General features: G+C 43.3%; 1 protein-coding gene across 1 annotated transcript; it reads left to right on the forward strand.

Moving 5' to 3' along the window:
• Positions 1-139: 139 nt before the first annotated feature.
• Positions 140-20,821, forward strand: dcst1 (DC-STAMP domain containing 1). The gene is made up of 17 exons (XM_071514180.1): positions 140-191; positions 3,653-3,778; positions 3,966-4,040; positions 4,197-4,325; positions 5,167-5,306; positions 5,394-5,491; positions 5,567-5,622; positions 6,646-6,789; positions 8,516-8,637; positions 9,293-9,447; positions 10,150-10,249; positions 11,738-11,837; positions 12,094-12,216; positions 12,411-12,527; positions 12,628-12,770; positions 15,031-15,135; positions 20,729-20,821. Exons 1-17 carry the CDS (start codon positions 140-142, stop codon positions 20,819-20,821), a joined length of 1,878 nt encoding a protein of 625 aa, XP_071370281.1.
• The last annotated feature ends 1,149 nt before the right edge of the window (positions 20,822-21,970 follow it).

A 21,970-nucleotide genomic window follows, 5' to 3' on the forward strand; every position in this document is an offset into this window, starting at 1 on the left:
CTGCCTGTTTCAATTGATCTCTCTGTGTTTCTATTGATCTCTCTGTGTTTCTATTGCTCTCTCTGTGTTTCAATTGCTCTCTCTGTGTTTCTATTGATCTCTGTGTTGAAGCTGAGGCTGGTGGTCTGACCTGCTGATCATGTTGCAGTCGACCCTGCACAGTGTGAAGCGCCGCAGGACTCCTCACAGCAGTAAGACTCAATCTGAAACTAAAACTCACTGATGATTCCTGTTGAAGTTATGAGTTATTATCTTGAGCCTGTTACCTGTAAAATAATTCACTTTTAGAGGATGTGATCATTTTTTTGAAATATGAATCATAACAGGAATTGTTTTTCTCCAGAGTGGATAGCTAGCATTTTTTGAAAATTGCAAAATTGCATCTAGCATTTTTTGAATTCAACTCTTCAGTTCTTGCTTGATTTGCATCTTTTTAACCTTCTTCATCCAGGGGAAGCTGACAGAGCTGATTCATATTCACAGTTACACACATTTACATTCACAGTTACACACATGTGCTCAGCAGGTACTGAGGGAGAGACTGTTCCTCACTGGCTGAATCTGACTGACTGTCCAGATTCAACTATTATCTTCTATAAAGTCTCCTTTAGCATCTCTGTGTGTGATGATCTGTATTATCAGGTGTAATGCCACCCGGCCGTCCATCTTGATGCTGCTAAACTCATTAGCTAATTTAGCTAATTTAGCCAACGTAAGCTTGGTCAGTAGGAACACAGTAAAAAAAAAAAAAAATGTTAATGTTTGATCAAACAGACTTAGCATCACAGAATCACTTGTAAATTTAAAAACGGAATAAACACAGATTTGATAAACCATCTTTATTGTGACTTAGGGCTGCAACTAACAATTGTTTTCATGATCAATTAATCCATTGATTATTTTTTCGATTAATCATTTAATTAATTTTCAAAATAATGTCAAATGTCCGTCTCAGTTCAGAGTCTGAAGTGATTCTTCAGATTTCTCCCTCAGTCTGAGCAGCAGCCAGGAAACACAAAGGATTCATTTAATAAAGAGATGAAACAGAAAAGCAGCAAATCTGTGAAGCTGGAACCAGTGAATGTTTGGTATTTTTTCTTGATAAATGTTCTTTTAATCCATTATCAAAACTATAATCAATTTCTATCAATCAACAAATCCATTAATCATTGCTAGAGCTGCAACGATTCATCGATTAATCGTTTAGTTGTCAACTATTAAATTAATCACCAACTATTTTGATAATCGATTAATCGGTTTGAGTAATTTTTTAAGAAAAATAAGTCAAAATTATCTGATTCCAGCTTCTTAAATGTGAATATTTTCTGGTTTCTTTCCTCCTCTATGACAGTAAACTGAATATCTTTGGGTTGTGGACAAAACAAGACATTTGAGGACGTCATCTTGGGCTTTGGGAAACACTGATCCACATTTTTCACCATTTTCTGACATTTTATAGACCAAACAACTAATCGATTAATCGAGAAAATAATCGACAGATTAATCGACAGTGAAAATAATCGTTAGTTGCAGCCACTAATCATTGCAGCACTATTGTGATTCTTGCCACAAGTCTTCTGCTACAAAGTGTCACCATGTGTCCATCTCTGATGACAAACAGCTTGTGTGTGAAAATATTCACTGTTACTCCTCTGCTGTGTACAGCTCTCTGTACTGACACCCAGCACTGAGTCCAACACAAGCTTCCCCACGAGGACAATGAAGTACAGTTAGGCCCAGAAATATTTGGACAGTGACACAAATTTTGTTATTTTAGCTGTTTACGAAAACATATTCAGGATACAGTTATATAATCAATATGGGCTTAAAGTGCAGACTCTCAGCTGTAATTTGAGAGTATTCACATCCAAATTGGAGGAAGGGTTTAGGAATTACAGCTCTTTAATATGTAGCCGCCTCTTTTTCAAGGGACCAAAAGTAATTGGACAATTGACTCAGAAGGCTGCACGGGCTCTTTCCAGGATCCTTTCCATGGTGAAGAAAAACCCCTTCACAGCATCCACCCAAGTGAAGAACACTCTCCAGGAAGTAGGTGTATCAGTATCTAAGTCTACCATAAAGAGAAGACTTAATGAGAGTAAATACAGAGGGTTCACCACAAGGTGCAAACCATTAATCAGCCTCAAAAATAGAAAGGCCAGATTATTGCCAAAAAACATCTGAAGAAGCCAGCCCAGTTCTGGAACAGTATTCTTTGGACAGATGAGACTAAGATCAACCTGTACCAGAATGATGGGAAGAAGAAAGTATGGAGAATAATTGGAACAGCTCATGATCCAAAGCACACCACATCTTCTGTAAAACATGGTGGAGGCAGTGTGATGGCATGGGCATGCATGGCTTCCAATGGCACTGGGTCACTAGTGTTTATTGATGACGTGACAGAAGACAGAAGCAGCCGGATGAATTCTGAAGTGTATAGGGATATACTTTCTGCTCAGATTCAGCCAAATGCAGCAAAGTTGATTGGACAGCACTTCACAGTACAGATGGACAATGACCCAAAACATACTGCGAAAGCAACCCAGGAGTTTTTTAAGGCAAAGAAGTGGAACATTCTGCAATGGCCGAGTCAATCACCAGATCTCAACCCGATCGAGCATGCATTTCACTTGCTCAAGACAAAACTTAAGGCAGAAAGACCCACAAACAAGCAACAACTGAAGACAGCTGCAGTAAAGGCCTGGCAAAGCATCACAAAGGAGGAAACCCAGCGTTTGGTGATGTCCATGGGTTCCAGACTTCAGGCAGTCATTGCCTGCAAAGGATTCTCAACAAAGTATTAAAAATGAACATTTTACTTATGGTAATGTTAATTTGTCCAATTACTTTTGGTCCCTTGAAAAAGAGGCGGCTACATATTAAAGAGCTGTAATTCCTAAACCCTTCCTCCAATTTGGATGTGAATACTCTCAAATTACAGTTGAGAGTCTGCACTTTAAGCCCATATTGATTATATAACTGTATCCTGAATATGTTTTCGTAAACAGCTAAAATAACAAAACTTCTGTCACTGTCCAAATATTTCTGGGCCTAACTGTATATCCTATCACATCCTATCACATCCTATAACATCCTATCACATCCTATCACATCCTATCACATCCTATCACATCCTATCACATCCTATAACATCCTATCACATCCTATCACATCCTATCACATCCTATCGTATTGTACGCATCGTGTCGTATCGTATGTATCGCACGGTACATATCGAACGTAGCCTATCGTACGTATCAAACGTATCGTACATATCGTATCGTATCTATCGGACATATCGATCATATCGTACCGTACGTATCGAATGGATCGTATTGTACCATACCTTGTCGTATTGTATCGTATCGTCCTCCAGCTGTGTCTCTGGATGAAAACCAGCTGCTTCTCTCTGCTGTCTGTCTGTCTGTCTGTCTGTCCCTCTGTCTGTCCCTCTGTCTGTCTGTCTGTCTGTCTGTCTGTCTGTCTGTCTCTCTCTCTGTCTCTCTGTCTCTCTGTCTGTCTGTCTGTCTGTCTGTCTCTCTGTCTGTCTGTCTCTCTGTCTCTCTGTCTGTCTGTCTGTCTGTCTGTCTGTCTCTCTGTCTCTCTGTCTGTCTCTCTGTCTGTTGTCTGTCTGTGTTTCCTCCCTCAGCTCTGGAGCGGTTCAGTCTGGCCTTCCTGCCACCGTCCGTCCATCGATTCCTCTTCAGCCAATCAGATGAGTTTCCTGCCGCTCGCTTCCTGCTCGGCGCTCTGTTGGGAGCGGTGAGCGGAGCAGGTGAAGTCAAACCAGAGCTGCACTGAAAACAAACACAAACTAAACTAAATGGAAATAAAAATGTAAAAGTATATAGAAACAAAAACAAATGAAAACTCCAGAACCATGATGACCCTGCTGTGTTAGTGTCATGTGACCTCATCATGTGACCTCATCATGTGACCTGTGCTTCCTGTCCGTCCCTCAGGTCTGTTCCTAGGTGTCGCCCACAGCCTGCCGCTGACCTTTGACCTCTGGCTGGCAGCAGGATGTGTGTTTGTCGGTGAGAAACGTTCAGAACTGCTGATTTATAAACACACAACACACTCTGACTGAAATCTACTGTATGTGTGTGTGTGTGTGTGTGTGTGTGTGTGTGTGTGTGTGCGTGTGTGTGTGTGTGTGTGTGTGTGTGCGTGTGTGTGTGTGTGTGCTCCAGCTGTGTGTATGCTGGGCGGAGCGTTCTCCTCCTCGTTCCGTTGTTCGGTCCTCCTGACGTTTCCCAGCATGCTCGGCTCCAGAGGCAGAAACTACATGATGCTGTTTATCCTGTCTGAGCTGTACAGAGGTGAGGGACTGAGACACACACACACACACACACACACACACACACACACACACACACACTCTCACATTGTTGTTTATATCAGTGGTTCTCAACCTTTTTGGGACATTACCTGCTGCTGAGTCATATTAGGGGGGGATCCCTCTCTGCCTCAGCCCACCCAAGGTTTCTTCCAAGTTTACCTACCAAGGTTTCTCTTGGGAGTTTTTCCTTGTGTGCATCAGGGTCTAAGGCTGGGTGCCGGGGAGGTCAGGCTGTAGAACAGGTAGATCTTGCTAAAATCTCCTCTTGTCTACCTTTAGTTTTTCACTATGCTTGTCCTGTATAATTTTGTTCACCACTGATTGTGTTTAGTTAGACCGAGCTAGACACTTTCTCTGAAGTCCTCTGAGACATGCTGTGATAAAGGGCTATATAAATAAACTTGACTTGACTTGACATTGTATTGAAATGTATCATAATGTATCCTATTGTATCGTATCGTATCGTATCACATTGTATCGTATCGTATCATATCATATATTGTATCGTATCATATCGTATCGTATAGTATTGTATCATATCATCGGATTGTATCATATTGTATTATATCATTAAATATATTGTGTTGTATTGCAGTATACTATCATTATGTACAATATTGTATTGTATCTTGTCATATCATGTCATATATATAAATATATTTATTTGCTTCTATTCCTTTTGGTAAACCACTCTGTAAGCTCTACTTTTAGATAAGTGCCATATAGACAAATGATGATGATGGTGATGATGAAGATAATAGCAGAGATGATGATATTAGCAGGAATATTGATTATTATTGTTGTTATTGTCATGACCCCAGGCCCGGTGTGGAACATCCAGCAGAACGTCCAGACTGCTGCTCTGTCTCTGGGCTGCAGTCTGGACCTGCAGCTCCAACACAGCAGGCTGATGTGGAGAGAGACGGTACAGCCGTTCATCCTGATCGCCCAGGAGATCCAGGTGAGAGAGAGAGGGGGGGTTCAGGGAGGGGTTCAGAGGTCAGAGGTCAGAGGTCAGAGGTCACTCCTGCTCCTGTCTCCCTGTCAGAACGACACAGCAGAGTTCCAGGAAGAGGCTCGCAGCGTCAGCAGGAAGTTCCAGAGCATCAGAGACGAAGTCATGTCGCAGTACGGCTACGACCGCTTCCAACCGCAGCCCCCCCCCGGCCCCGCCCCCGCCTCCGGCCCCGCCCCAGGCCCCGCCCCCCTCTCCGCCCCCGCCTCCGGGAACACAACACAGGAGCGCTTTGCCGCCAGGACCATGATGCAGTGCGACAGTGAGTGGTGAAGATGAGATTAAATAGACTTAATTAAGATGGAACTTAGAACTTAAGATGGATAATGTAGGGAAATTAGGTTGTTGCAACAGTAAATAGTAACTGGATACAGTACTAAGAAAAATCTAAAAATACAATACAAGTATGAAGAGAAGTGGGAACAGTTTACAGTCCGATTAGCAACCTGAGACGTGAGAATGGAGTCGGAGTCGAGAGCCGACGTCTCATATGCAGATATCTGTTTATAGAGATTAGCCCAAATGTCGTCCGGACCTGAAACACCTACAGAAAGTATCGATGTTTGTGTTTTGTGTGGAGAAACGTTCGACTCTCGCGTCTCAAGTTCCTAATTGGACTGTAAACGATGACCGGAGCACAGAAGAGGAAGTCTTGGCCCGGATGTCCGCTGGCTGCACCGGAAACCCCCAAATATTGACCACGGCCCCCAGAGTCTAATCGTCGTCAGACCGATAGACGATGGGTTCAGAGATTGTAGAAGTGTGAAAAATTTGGAGTGTGTGCAAAAATGTAATTGTCTTATGAAAAATATACCAAAAATATCAAACATACGCAGTATGAAATTAGTAAAAATGTCTAAAAAATGTCAAGATATATGCAAAGTATAACAGTTTAGAAGAATGACTTTTATTTTTATTACTTTTGTTTTATTTGTCATTTGGCAACAGGAAGTCAGGAAGAACATGAAAACTGTTTGACGTTATTATTGAGTGCAAAAGCTTTATTCTTTTGTTTTCATAGCAGCTGTACTACAAGTGATACACAGAGCAGCTTTTGGGCAACACTAGAGGGCAACATTGCCCATAGAGTTGCCTCAGAACTGTTGCCTTAATGCCACAGGAAACTTTCTGACCCTGTGGATCACTGTGTTGCCTGTGTTGCTTGAAGCATTGCCCAACAGATTGCCCAATGGAAACTAGTGATGGAGGTTCTACTGAACAGAGCAGGGTGTGTGTAATACCTGGTGTGTGTGTGTGTGTGTGTGTGTGTGTGTGTGTGTGTCAGTGGTGGCCCAGCAGGCCGTGCGGCGCTGTGCAGACTGGTTCCAGGTCCGGTGGCGGCGCTGCATGCAGGCGGTCAGAGTTCCCGTCATCAGCCACTTCCTCTGCGCTTCCATGAGGTTCCACTTCCTGTGTGATGTCATGAGAGGTGAAAGGTCACAGAGGCCCGGCACACAAGGAACACACACGCTAACACAAGGGCTGTGGCCGGAATGGATCACTATTCCCTCATCTGTATTTCCCTATATAGTGCTGCTCTATTAGTGCACTAATTAGCAGTAAATCACACATGATTACTGAGTGAATTCAGACACTTAATTCATCATCATTCATCATCAACCTGCGTCTGCGTTCACCAGTCACATAAACAAATGTTTCAGCTCACATTTGACAAGTTACCAATATTCCTTCAAAGCCATATATGAGTCACTAGCCGACATTAAACAGAAAAAAAAATCACCGACGTTCCCGTCTCTGCGTTTTCCGACCTTATGTCTGTGAATAAATATTCTCTGTGTCGGAGTTGTGTTCGGCTTCTTCTTTCTGTTTATTTTCACACAGCAGCTCTTCACTGATCCAGCTGAGCGGTTTCCTTCAGGTTTTGGATTCTCACTAGGGCTGCAACTAATGATTATTTTCACTGTCGATTAATCTGTCGATTATTTTCTCGATTAATCGATTAGTTGTTTGATCTATAAAATGTCAGAAAATGGTGGAAAATGTGGATCAGTGTTTCCCAAAGCCCAAGATGACGTCCTCAAATGTCTTGTTTTGTCCACAACCCAAAGATATTCAGTTTACTGTCATAGAGGAGGAAAGAAACCAGAAAATATTCACATTTAAGAAGCTGGAATCAGAGAATTTTGACTTATTTTTCTTAAAGATTTACTCAAACCGATTAATCGATTATCAAAATAGTTGGCGATTAATTTAATAGTTGACAACTAATCGATTCATCGATTAATCGTTGCAGCTCTAATTCTCACTAGCTGACATTAACAAAAAACACGTTACAATAAGCTCTGAACCGTATAACCTGCAGCTAGAGATAAATACCTTCCTGAACAACAGACCGCAATGTTAATGTTAGCATTAACGAGCTCAAATTAGCATAACAAAACATGCATTTATAATTAGTTATGAATTGGCAGTTAAAAGAAAACATCTTTACAATAGCTTGACATCTTTTTGGTACCAAAAAAAGTTGCTTGGCATTAGTAAACGAGGTTTGAAGAGGATGATGTCATCATTATAAAACCACAGAAGGGTTACAGCTTGGTTGCTTGGTAACGGCCAGGTGACGACAGATTGCGATTCGGACACTAACATTAAAATGTCTGACGTACGTATTAGTGCCCTAAAACACTGATAGTGATCCAGTCCGGCCACAGCCAAGGTCTGACCAGCCGGTCTGAGGTCATGCTGCATCCATCCAGCAGGGGGAGCAGAGACACCAGTCTGCAGCATGGCAGTGTTATATCACTATTATTATTATTATTATTATTTTTATTATTATTCTTTTTTATTGTTATTATTATTATATTATCTGGGGCTCTGACATGTGAGCAGAGTGTTTAGACGGTTGCTGTAGAGGAATGTGGACTTTATTCGTTCTCCATCGGCACCAAAAGAAAAAAGCTGAAAAGCAGAAGCTGCTGCCAGACCAGCCGCCATTTTCATGTTTACACAGGAGGTTACTTCTTTATTGGTAGTTGTTTGTTGTTTGTTTATTTTTCATTTGGTGCTCCTACCTGAACTGTGTTATGCTGCAGAACGTTAGCATCGCATTACAAGTTTGGGGGAAATGAGGAACAGGAGAGAGTGTTTGGTGTCAGATGTTGAGCCTGTTGGTGCTGATGTGGTCTCTGTCTCAGTCATGACTCCCTGGTGCCGGCAGCAGATCCCGGTGGAGGGAAACTTCGGTCAGACGTTCGATCAGCTGAACCGATCCATCCACCTGCTGAGCAGAGAGTTCAGCTCCGAGCTGGTGCTGCAGGTGACACACACACACACACACACACACACACGCACACACACACACACACACACACACACACACACACAGTCTTACTTATGTCACTTTTGGGGTATTTACATAGACTTACATTCATTTCCTGGAGACTTACCATAACCATAACCCTAACCTTAACCACTGACCCAAAAATCAGCTTTTTACCAATTGGGGACACACATTTGTCCCCAATTGCACAAGCCGTCCCCAATCAACTGGTCTTAAGTCTGGTGTGTGTCCCTGAAAGTGACTTAAGTCATACCCCCCCCCCCCCCACACACACACACACACACACACACAGAGAGAGAGACTCAGCTCAGCCAATCAGAAGTCATTTGACACTAGCCTATAGTCAGGTCCTTCAGTATTTTAAAGAGGAACTAAACCCCAAAACCAAATCTGTGTAAAGCCTGACATCTAATAGTACAAACCATGCGACTGAAATGTCCATCTGCTATTGGCTGATCTTTGGTGCCAGGTGATGATGTCACCACCTGGTTTACCATTGTTGCTCTTTACCATGAGGTGTCAGGCTTTACACAGGTTTTGGTTTGGGCTCTACTTCCTCTTAAATCCACTGTGAATGTGAAGTGAATTGTGAACTTCACTGACCTCTGACCCCCCCCCCCCCCCCCCACAGGAGCAGCAGCAGCAGTCGGTCCTGTCTGGGTCTCTGCAGCAGGACTTCAGCGAGTCCCTCAGCCGGTCGTTCAGTCGGCTGACAGCAGGGATGGAGCGGCTGCTGCGCCTCCTGCAGCTCCTCCTCTCCCTCTCCTTCACCTCCATCTTCACCTCGTGAGCCTCAGCTTCTTTTAAAACCTTTATTTATCTGACCTCCATTTTCTTTTCACAGTTCCACCGGTCTGCTGCCGGTGTTGGCGGCTCACTGCAGCAGAAGAGTTTCTTAGTGTTCCTAATTCCTAAGTTGACCCACAAAATATTGATTTAATATGATTTTAACCATAACCTAACCTGTAACCATAGCAACATAACAGATGCAGTTAGATCCTCCTTCAGCCTCTAACCAGCAATGAAAGGTTTGGTTCTCTTTTAATCAAATACAGTAATATTGTAGAAATCTTTAGTGGAAGTCAGAACTAACTGCAGTAACGTTGTTCTGCCACAGGGTGGAGCCAGTTACTCTGATTACAAATCAACATGATCGACCAGACCTGTTGACTGCAGTGATGTGATGAGATGTGAAAACAGAGATTTGTTATTCAGAAATAACACTCCTCAAAATGCCTTCATCAACCAATCAGAATTGAGTATTCAACCAAGCTGTGTAATAAATGATGATAAATTACATTTCATCTCCCTAATGCCCAGCTGGGTATAAACTGACTGTGCAGGCTGATGCCCGAAGTAGACCTGAATCAACACATTTACATTTGACAGTTTAGTTGTGTGTGTGTGTGTGTGTGTGTGTGTGTGTGTGTGTGTGTGTGTGTGTGTGTGTGTGTTCACAGTCTTCTTCTTCTCCTCCTCTGGCTGCAGGGCGTTTGGTTACAGCAGGAGGTTCAGGCAGGACGTTCGCTTCGATAACGTTTACATCTCCAGATACTTCAGACTGATCGACGCCCGCAGGAGGAGAGCGGTGAGAACAGCTGCTGTGTTTCACACTTCATCCATATCACACATTTACCTGAGGTTCAGTCTCAATATGTCAAAACTAAAAGTGATGATATCCTCTGAAATGTTAGTATTTTGTGAGTAAAGGTCTCTAGCTCACTAATAACCTCAGTACTTTTCAGCAGTGAGTTTGACTTCAATGCAGTAACTGTTTTGTTTTTGTGTCAGTGTGAGTTTCACACTTCAGATCTGATTTTGGAATGAAATTCTTTGTTTCATTACAAAATACAGGAACAGCTCTGAAGTATGTCAATGTTTTGCAATTTCCATGCCATATAAGAAAAGTACTATCCAAATATAATACTAATACTAATAGTAACAATAATAATACTGCTACTACTACAACTAGGACTACTACCACTGCTACTAATAATAGTACTTGTACTTGTAGCAGCAGCAGTACTAGCAGTAGTGTTAGTTGTATTATTAATATTGTTTACATGTAGATATTTATATGCTGTGTAATGATAACGCAGAAGAGATGATGACTGAGTGTAAAATTTCCCATGTTTTATCTTGTCTCACCTCATCTTCTCTTGTTCTCTTGTTTTATCTTGTCTCACCTCATCTTCTCTTGTTCTCTTGTTTTATCTTGTTTTATCTTGTCTCATTTTGTCTAATCTAATCTGTCATCTCGTCTCATCTCGTCTCATTTTGTCTTGTCTCATCTCACCTCTCATCTCGTCTCACTTGTCGTCTCGTCTCATCTCGTCTCGTCTCGTCTCATCTCACCTCTCATCTCTCCTCTCATCTCTCTCATCTCTCATCTTGTCTCATCTCATCTTGTCTCTCATCTCATGTCGTCTCTCGTCTCGTCCCTCATCTCATCTCTCATCTTGTCTCATCTCTCCTCTCATCTCCTCATCTCGTCTCTCATCTCTCATCTCGTCTCATCTCACCTCTCATCTCGTCTCATCTCACCTCTCATCTCTTCATCTCGTCTCTCATCTCACCTCTCATCCCGTCTCACTTCTCATCTCGTCTCATCTCACCTCTCATCTCGTCTCTCATCTCATCTCATCTCACCTCTCATCTCGTCTCACTTCTCATCTCGTCTCATCTCACGTCTCATCTCATCTTTCCTCTCATCTCGTCTCACTTCTCCTCTCATCTTGTCTCATCTCATTTCATCTAGCCTCATCTTGTCTCATCTCACCTCTCATCTAGTCTCATCTCTCCTCTCCTCATCTTATCTCATCTCTCATCTCGTCTCATCTTATCTCACCTCTCATTTCTTCTCTCATCTCTCATCTCGTCTCATCTCTCATCTCATCTTGTCTCTCATCTCGTCTTGTCTCTCATCTCATCTCTCATCTCGTCTTTTTTCATCTTGTCTCATCTCTCATCTCTCATCTTATCTCATCTCGTCTCATCTTGTCTGATGTCTCATCTCTCGTCTCATCTTGTCTCATCTTGTCTGATGTCTCATCTCTCGTCTCATCTCATGTTACAGGGGAAGCGCTGTCTGTTTCCTCTCAGCAGATCTGAGAGAAGTCAGTTCATCGACCCCTGGAGTCCAGCCATCCATCCCACTGAGCTCCGACAAGTGGTGATGATGATGATGATGATAATGATGATGATATTAATGATAATGATAATAATGATAATGATGATGATCCATGTAGAAAGCACAAGGGAGAGTTACATCACCTCCTGTGGACTGGTGAAAACATTTTTGAGTTAAACCTCGTTATGAGACTGAAGTTATTTCACCTGTAGAAGTGGAATCAGTTGACAGTATTTGAATAAGTGTGTGTGTGTGTGTGTGTGTGTGTGTGTGTGTGTGTGTGTGTGTGTGTGTGTGCAGGTGGTCCGTGTTGCAGGTGGTGTGTGTTGCTCTGCTGTCTGCCGTCCTGCTGGCTGTGGATCTGTCTCTGTTTCACATGCTGGACATCGTCAGCAGACACAGCGTCACCCAGTTCAACCTCACCAGTAAACACACACACACACACACACACACACACACACAGACACACACACACACACACACACACACACACACACACAGACACACAGTCCTCACAATTCAAGCAGTTTCCTCTCGTCACCACCTTGTACACTCTGACATGGTGCAGCTTTACAGTCGGGTCCCTTCCTGTCCGGTGTGTGACTCCGCCCCCCTGCAGGCAGCCACCATGTGGACATCAGAGTGGGCGGAGCCTCCATGATGGCCCGCCTCCTGAGGAAGACTGTCGCTGCCTTCAACTCCTCCTCCAGCCTCCACATGACCACCAGCAACCAGAGTAGGTCAAAGGTCAAAGGTGTGTGTGTGTGTTTCTGTGTATGTGTGTGTGTTTTCATCAATCTAATTCTTTTTTATAAAATGTCACCCCCCCCCCCCAGTGTGTGTGTCCCCCCCCTCCCCCCTCCCTGCAGGTGTGTATGTCACCTGTGTGTGTTCTGTCCTGTTGGCGGCGCTGTTCAGCTGTCTGCAGGTTTACACCAACCGCCTCAGACGAGTCATCGCCGCCTTCCACTATCCTGCGGTACACACACACACACACACACACACACACACACACACACACACACACACACACACACACACACACACACACCATGAAACTAGTTGGCCCTACAAAGCCAAAGACCGAAAGACCAATAATTCTTGGAATGCATATGAGTGTGCTTGTGTGTGTGTGTGTGTGTGTGTGTGTGTGTGTGTGTGTGTGTGTGTGTGTGTGTGTGTGTGTGTGTGTGTGTGTGTGTGTGTGAACTGGTAATTGTATGAATACAGCTCTTAATCCTCAGCCTGGACTTTGAACCACAGAGCCGTTTCTGTGTTTACCTGCAGAGGATCATGGGTAAATAAGTCAGAGCCACAGAGAAAAGCTGCAGAGGATTTTTTCATTACGGGGAAAACAATCTGTACGAGTGTGTGTTTACATCTGTAAAGAAATTATTATTATTATTGGTTCTGTTAGTGTGTTAGTGTTAACCCAGGTGAACAGCAGCAGTGTGTCTCCTCTGCACAGCAGGCTGCATCAGGATCAGGCCATGCTCTGATAAACAAAGATGATGTCATACATGTGTGTGTGTGTGTGTGTGTGTGTGTGAGTGTGTGTGTGTGTGTGTGTGTGTGTGTGTGAGTGTGTGTGTTCATTATGGCTCAGCGTTTCAGAGCCCATAGCTAATTTTAATCAGATATGAATCCTGACTGTGAAGAGAGATAAAGTGAGTTGAATAAAGTCACGTGACTCAGCAGCTGAGAGGAAGATGATCTGGATCTGAAGCAGCAGCAGGCTGCAGAGTCACAACACAATGCAGCGCTTCATGTGGTTCTCAACGTGGGGTCCGGGGACCACCAGGGGTCCTTGAGGGGGTTCCAGGGGGTCCCCAGCAAATTGATGAATTATTAAACTTCACCGTTATTTCATTTACAGGAAGTTAACACAGTTAGAGAATGTAGAGGAATGACTGTTCTGATCATAGTTTCTCTGTTGTCTCTCTACCTGCAATACAGACAGTCATGGAGTTCTGGACAAAATCAAATCTGACAATAAAAATATTCTCAGATTTGGGTCAGAGAGACAAAATCTCATCAAATGGGGGTCTGTGGCCCTAATGTGGACTAAATTAGGGTCCTTGATATGAAAAAGGTTGAGAGTCTCTGCTATAGACACACAGAGGGGAACAGTCCCTGTGACAGAGCCATGCTGACACCTTCAAAGCTAATGTTCAGGTTATTTTGGGGCTTTGGTGTTGATGATCAAATGACCAAGCCTTCGACTGCAGGGCTGTGAACGTAAAGTTAGTGACAGCATCATGTATCAGGCTCCGGCTCAGGGGCCCCGGAGCTCATGGGCCCCTGAGCCTGTGCCTGGTTGGTCCATTCAGTAATCCATCCATGAGCAGTAGTAGTAGTAGTAGTAGTAGCAGTAGTAGTAGTAGCAGTAGTAGTAATGGTAGTAGCAGTAGTAGTAGCAGTAGTAGTAGTAGTGGTAGAAACAGTAGTATCAGGTATTTGTTTCTGTGTTTCAGGTCTTGCTGTGAACAAAATGTTTCTCTCAAAGTGTTTAAATCAGTTCATCACAAGTCATTAAAAAGCTTGTTTGTCTTTTTGTTGTTGTTGTGAGTGTTTGTTAGTGTGACATCACTACATCTGCCAGGTGATTCAATCTAATTAACAGATGAATCATACTGCTGGCATCAGGAATACACACACACACACACACACACACACACACACACACACACACACACACACACACACACGTCAAATCAAATCCTGTAAGCAAAGAGGCGCTGTGTGGAGTAAAGCTGATCTGAGAACAGATTAGTGTAATAGCATTACAGAGAGAGAGAGAGCAAGAGAGACAGAGAAAGAGAGAGAGAGAGAGGGTGAGAGAGAGAGAGACAGAGAGAGACACACACAGAGCGAGCGAGAGAGAGAGAGAGAGAGAGGGTGAGAGAGAGAGACAGAGAGAGAGAGGGTGAATGAAAGAGGATTTAGTGGAAGAAAAGTGTTAATGAGGGTCATTACCAGCCTCTCTCTCCACCTACTGACTCCATGTCTTCTTCTTCTACACATTATTTACAGCATGTAGAGAGAGAGAGAGAGCAGTTGGTTTCTCTGAGATTTACTGGTTTGAAAAACATTTTTACATGAAATCCCTTTCTTCTCTCGTGTCAGTGTGTGTGTGTGTGTGTGTGTGTTTGTGTGTGTGTGTGTGTGTGTGTGTGTGTTCATCTGTGTAACTGTTAAACAGTCCATCTGACCGGTGGATTCTCTCCCTCTCTCTGCAGAGAGAGAAGAAGCGAGTCTTGTTCCTCTACAACCTCCAGATCCAGCAGCGGATTTCCTCCATGAACAGGAAACGCATCATCAGCCGGGGACGGAGGCACCGGACGGTGCGTTACCGAGCAACAATATTAAACTAATCATTATTACAGCTATACAATATTTAATCTATATTAAAACGATATTGAGATATAATAATAGTTGCAGATGGAACCCGGGGCTGTGTCAGTGTTGCAGGACAGCTGCTTCTGAAACACTGAGCATGTTTACATGACTGCAATATTCTGATATTAACCCGATCAAGACAAAACTCTGAATCAGACTCTGCCATGTAAACATCATGTTCTGATCACCTTAACCTGAATAAGGTCACAGTCGGAGTAAGCAACAGTCGAGTTAAGACATGTGGAGTATTCTGATCTGAGTCTCATTATTGAAGTGCGTTGTAGAGATGTAAACACCTTCATCACTCTGTGGCGTCCTGTCAGAGTTTTCGCAGCATTTTGCAACACGTTACGGCGATCCACCTGCTTGACAACACATGCTCTAGCTTCCAGTGAGTGTTGCGCAACTTGTTGACAGAAGAAAAGACGACTGCCACCGGTAAAAAGAAGTCCCGACATTTTGTCCCGACCACGGCAGCAACATGGCAGAAAACGACATGGCAGAAAACGACATGGCAGAAAACGACATGGCAGAAAACAACATGGCAGAAAAACAACATGACAGAAAACAACATGGCAGAAAACAACATGACAGAAAACAACATGGCAGAAAACAACATGGCAGAAAAACAACATGGCAGAAAACGACATGGCAGAAAACGACATGGCAGAAAACGACATGGCAGAAAACAACATGGCAGAAAAACAACATGACAGAAAACAACATGGCAGAAAAACAACATGACAGAAAACAACATGGCAGAAAAACAACATGACAGAAAACAACATGGCAGAAAACAACATGACAGAAAACAACATGGCAGAAAACAACATGGCAGAAAAACAACATGACAGAAAAACAACATGGCAGAAAAACAACATGACAGAAAACAACATGGCAGAAAAACAACATGGCAGAAAAACAACATGACAGAAAACAACATGACAGAAAAACAACATGGCAGAAAAACAACATGACAGAAAACAACATGGCAGAAAAACAACATGGCAGAAAAACAACATGACAGAAAACAACATGGCAGAAAAACAACATGGCAGAAAAACAACATGGCAGAAAACAACATGACAGAAAACAACATGGCAGAAAACAACATGACAGAAAACAACATGGCAGAAAGACAACATGGCAGAAAACAACATGACAGAAAACAACATGGCAGAAAAACAACATGGCAGAAAACAACATGGCAGAAAACAACATGGCAGAAAACAACATGGCAGAAAGGGTTTCAGGTTAAAGTGACGTCATGTGGGCGTGTCTTCAGTCATTAATCGGACTCTGCTCTGTAGCATGTAAACAGGAATATGAATGGAATATTCTATAAGCAACTCATGTAAACACCTTAATCAAAATATTGTCTTATTTAGAATCAAAGGTCAATAGTCAGATTATTGCAGTCCATGTAAACGTAGTCAGAGACACTGAACTCAGCTCCACCTGAAGCTGCTGTGCAGTAACAGCAGTCTGTCCTCTGCCCTCTGCCCTCTGTCCTCTGTCCTCTGTCCTCTGTCTTCTGCCCTCTGTCCTCTGCCCTCTGTCCTCTGTCCTCTGTCCTCTGCCCTCTGTCCTCTGCCCTCTGCCCTCTGTCCACTGTCCTCTGCCCTCTGCCCTCTGTCCTCTGCCCTCTGTCCTCTGTCCTCTGTCCTCTGTCCTCTGCCCTCTGTCCTCTGTCCTCTGTCCTCTGCCCTCTGTCCTCTGCCCTCTGCCCTCTGTCCTCTGTCCTCTGTCCTCTGTCCTCTGTCTTCTGCCCTCTGTCCTCTGTCCTCTGTCCTCTGTCCTCTGCCCTCTGTCCTCTGTCCTCTGTCCTCTGCAGCGCTGCTGCTCAGCCTGGATCTGCTGCCTGGAGCGGCTGGGACTCCGTCTGCTGCAACACACAGAGAGAGAGAGACAGCCAGGAGAGACACAGACAGGAGAGACACAGACAGGAGAGACACAGACAGGAGAGACACAACCAGGAGAGACACAACCAGGAGAGACAGGAGAGACACAGCCAGGAGAGACAGGAGAGACACAACCAGGAGAGACACAGACAGGAGAGACACAGACAGGCTGCTGACTGACACTGACAGCTGATATTAAACCACATGAAGCAGAGACACACTGGGCTCCTTCATTCATGGCAGAGTAACACCAACATCCAGAGGGGAGACCAAGTCTCTGCTCCAGTCCCAAGTCAGTCTCAAGTCTTGATGCACAAGTCTCAAGTCAAGTCTCAAGTCTAAATGTAGAACAGCGAGTCAAGTTAGAACAAAGCAAGAGTCCAGTATCAAAACTAAATCTAGGACTTTTCAATGCAATATGGTTTTAATAGGATAAAAACTCGGTAAGAGCATCATGAGTTTGATTTCTATAATCAGTTTCAACTTCAATAAATTCAATCATTCCATACAAATTCAGAAAACAGAATTTAAATTCAGTCGTCTGCTGGAACAAATCTCATCACTTTCAATCTAAGTCATTTACACAAACACAAGATCTCAAGTCAAGACTTTAGAAACCTTTTCAAGTCATCAGAGTACAAGTCAGAGTCAAGTCCCAAACAATTAAAACTGTGACTCGAGTCCAAGTCATGTGACTTGAGTCCTTGCCTCTGCCATCATCCAATTCAAGCATCACAAAGCATGTACATATGCATTATAAACACAATATATTCAACTCTAATGTCATTTATACACATATACACAGTACATATCATAATAATCATCAACTGTCTGTTTCAGGTAAGAAAGGAAAAAGAAAATGGAAACAGCAAACCAGAGTGAAATGAAACACAGTTTGTTCCTTTACACCGGTGTTATAGACGACTCGGTCATTTTGAAAACGATCCAATAAAATAAATTAGTGTGTGTGTGTGTGTGTGTGTGTGTGTGTGTGTGTGTGTGTGTGTTGAAGTGTTACAGTGTTACAGTGTTTAGCTGATGTGGACAAAACAATGGAGCGTGAGAGCAGGTTAATCCAGTGTGTGTGTGTGTGTGTGTGTGTGTGTGTGTGTGTGTGTGTGTGTGTGTGTGTGTGTGTGTGTGTGTGTGCTGTACACTTCACATCACAGCATCATATTATCAGATTAGATACCATGTAGGAAAGCGGTCACATAATGCTGTTAATCCCCCCCCACACACACAGCAGCACGTGCCGATTCATTCACACATCCCAGCGCTGAGGTCTGACACACTGGGCAACGTGTTGACCAACATGCTGGGCAACATGTTGGTCAACTCAGACAAGCAACGTCACCGTCTGATAACAGCCGGGTGTCTCTCTGCTGTCCGGTCAAGACGGAGACAAGATGAAACTTTATCGATCTGTGCAGCAAATAATACAGAAATATAAATATGAAAAGAGTAAAATGGAGGATGAATTTAAAGGTTAGATGTGTAATATTTCTGCTTTACTGAAGTGTAATATGAGCAGTCAATATCAGCAGGTTGCTGATAGAGTGAAGCACAGGAGGCCGAGGCTGCAGACCTCCACAGGGTTTAGTCTCCATCTGAGCTGATGATGGTTTTGTGATTTAATCAGGAAATCTTTTTTCCTTATTGTGATTTGATCTAGCTGACTTTTTATAGAAGGGTGTTAAGACCCAATTTCTTACATGAATTTGAGATTTCTTCTTTTTCTCTAACTTAATATCATTTTTTTTTAAATGTAGGTGATGTAGATTTTGATATATGGGATGTTGTATCTGATATTATGTTTATGCTTATATATAAGATATACATGTATGTTTGATATTTTTGAAGTATGGCCTTTGTACTACTGTTTTTTTCTCTATGTATCTGTTTTCTATGTACTTTATTGAATTGTTAATTATTTTTGGATGTTTATCACCCTGGGCGGTTTGGATGGTAAACCACAGCTGCCATCATAGAGCCTGTCAGCCTGTGGGTGCATGATGTAGAAATATGGGCGTGGTTTCCATTTTTCAAACATTTTGACCTGACGAAGATCCAAGTAGGATCGAAACGTCACTATTAAACTTTTGTGGCATGGAGCGAGTGTGAAGGTGTTATTCCTTTAATCGGGAAATCTGACACCCTGCAATCTGACCCTGCAGCCTCCTCCAGGACCCTCCAGGACCCTGTCCTGAACCGCAGTTTGGAAACCTCCATCACTCCAGACAGGAAAGAGTTAAGACTAGAGAGGAAATCCCGCCTGTGTGTGTGTGTGTGTGTGTGTGTGTGTGTGTGTGTGTGTGTGTGTGTGTGTGTGTGTGTGTGTGTGTGTGTGTGTGTGTGTGTGTGTTCTCACAAACTCAAATACCTTTGTAAAGCCAGTCAGAATCAAAAACAGTACATCCGGTCAGAATTTTCTAAATAAAAGCCTCACTGCTTTTGGGAAATAGAGGAGCCAAAGTGAAAATATCAGTGGGGAATCAGTGGTAAATGAAAAAAGTATTTCATTTTAAGAAAGTTTTTGTTGCTCTTTACATCCCAACAGAGGCTTTACAGTTTCATCAGCAGTCTGCGGTGTGTTAGTGAATAAAGTGTAAATGTGTATGAAGCAGCTGTCAGCAGAGAGCAGCTGAGTCAGCTTGTTGTGGTGTGGCTGTAGATCCATTCAGTAACGTTCTCAGTAAAAGTGAATAGTGTGATAAGGTGGATTTGTTTCCAAATGTAGGTTACTGTGACACAGTAAACTGTCTTGTCTTTAGCCCTAGTCTCTACTCCAAAACATGAAGAGTTGGAGCTTGAGAAGAGTCAGCTCAGTTAACCTGAACAAACTGTTAGCTAGCTAACTAGCCAGCAAACACACTGATGTTAATGTGTGAATCGGCTCTAAATCTCATTTTATTTAGCTGTAAACTTATGTGGCCTCTATAAAGTGTTTATGCTCTCTTTAATAAGCAGCTACAGCTAGCCACCTAACATTATTGTGCAAATCAAAAGGCAGTAATGACCACTTGCTAACTAGCTAACATTATCTAACCCAGTGATTCTAAACCTTTTCATATCAAGGACCCTAATTCAGTCCACATTAGAGCCACAGACCCCATTTGATGAGATTTTGTCTCTCTGACCCAAATCTGAGAATATATTGTTTGTTAGATGATTTGAATTCCAAGACTCTCTGTATTGTAGGTAGAGAGATAACAGTCCTTCTACAATGTAGAAGAATGACTGTGTTAACTTCTTGTAAATGAAATAATGGTGAAGTTTAATAATTCATCAATTTGCTGGGGACCCCCTGGAACCCCCTCAAGGACCCCTGGTGGTCCCTGGACCCCAGTTGAGAACCACTGATCTAACCAATAATGAGTCAGGTCAATGATGTTTCACTGTCTCAACAGTGGAACAGTAGGATGTTTAGAAATGCTATCAGCCGGAGGACGCATTACGTCATCTAAATACTGTATAGCCTACACTCCATCTTTTACTTTACAAAAATGACAAACACGATTTTATTTTGAAGGCCATATCGCCTAACATCCGGTCTTGTGGCTAACGCTGGCTCGCTTGACGCAGCTGGGTGACGTATCATTTCAACTCCCGGTATAAACACAGGCGGTCCGGTGTCCAGCGGCACGAGACGGGCCTTCAGGACGGTTCACCCGGTACCAGAGCTGACGGGCCGCCGGAGGTCCAAACCGACAGGCTGCCGGTTCTGTCGTGATTCGGTTTGGGCAGAAACTGTTTTCGCCAAAGCTGCGCAGTTACCGGAGACCGGAGGACCGAGGAGTCCGCCCGCTACATTAACGGCGAATTAACGGTCACCACCTCTGCCTGTCTCCCGGGACAGCAGCGGCTCCCCCGCCTCTGACCAGCCCGACCCGGCCGGGCGGTGGATGTTACCGGATTCACAGTAACATGGATTCTCGGTCGAGGTTTCCCCGCTGCTTCGACACGGTGAGGTAACCGGACGGGACGGGAGGTTTCCTCATACAGCAACCTGTTGCCGGTTGCCTCTTGACTGTTGGAGTTGCTGGATCGGTCGGTCGGTCGGTCGGTCGGACGGTAAACTCGGACCCCGGCAGGATGAACCGAGCCGCCGGGCTGCTGCTGCTGCTGCTGGCCGCCCGGGCTGCGCTCACCGCCGGCCGCGCTGTGAGCGGAGCGCCGGGGGGAGAACCGGGAGGATTTCTACCGGACAGACACACACAGAGCTCACTGCACGGTACACCGACTTTACTCACGTTATCTACTAACTCTAAACTCTAAACTCTAAACTCACCTGTTCAGAATCATTTTTACCTGCCGTGTTTTCTGACAGAAGTATCTCACCTAGCTGCTTCCAAGACGTTTCTTATACAGAATAGATTAAATAAAAATTGAGTAACAGAAAAAACAGTAAAATAAATACAAGTAACACAGAGCATAAAATGAATGAGGAAAAGAATGAGGTTTCTTTTAATAAAATATATGAAAACTCTATATATCAACAGGATAAAACCATTGAGATGAAACAAAAGCAAAGCTAGAAGACAACGAGCACAGAAAGTTATAAAGTAAAAACAAAAAAACACAGTAAGAAAGAACAGATCAGACACAAGACAGAAAGACTCAGACAAAAAAACAAAAGGCAAGGCAGCTTTATTTGTAAAGCACATTTCATACACTGAGGCAATTCAAAGTGCTTTACAGAGTAATAAAAAATACAGTAAAGTAAAAAAAAAAAATACAATTAAAAGTGCAAAAGTACAGACAAGAGATCCACAAGATAAAAGATTCAAAAAGTAAACTAGTGCAGTTCAAATCAAGTGAAATAGAATGATATAATAAAAATAAAGACAAGCAAGAGGATTAGAAAAGTGAAAAGTGCATT

This window comes from Centroberyx affinis, unplaced genomic scaffold (assembly GCF_046629955.1).
Source record: "Centroberyx affinis isolate AG114_WGS23_722 - 3 ecotype Tasmania unplaced genomic scaffold, CSIRO-AGI_Caff_v1 ptg008176l_1, whole genome shotgun sequence".
Taxonomy (NCBI): domain Eukaryota; kingdom Metazoa; phylum Chordata; class Actinopteri; order Beryciformes; family Berycidae; genus Centroberyx; species Centroberyx affinis.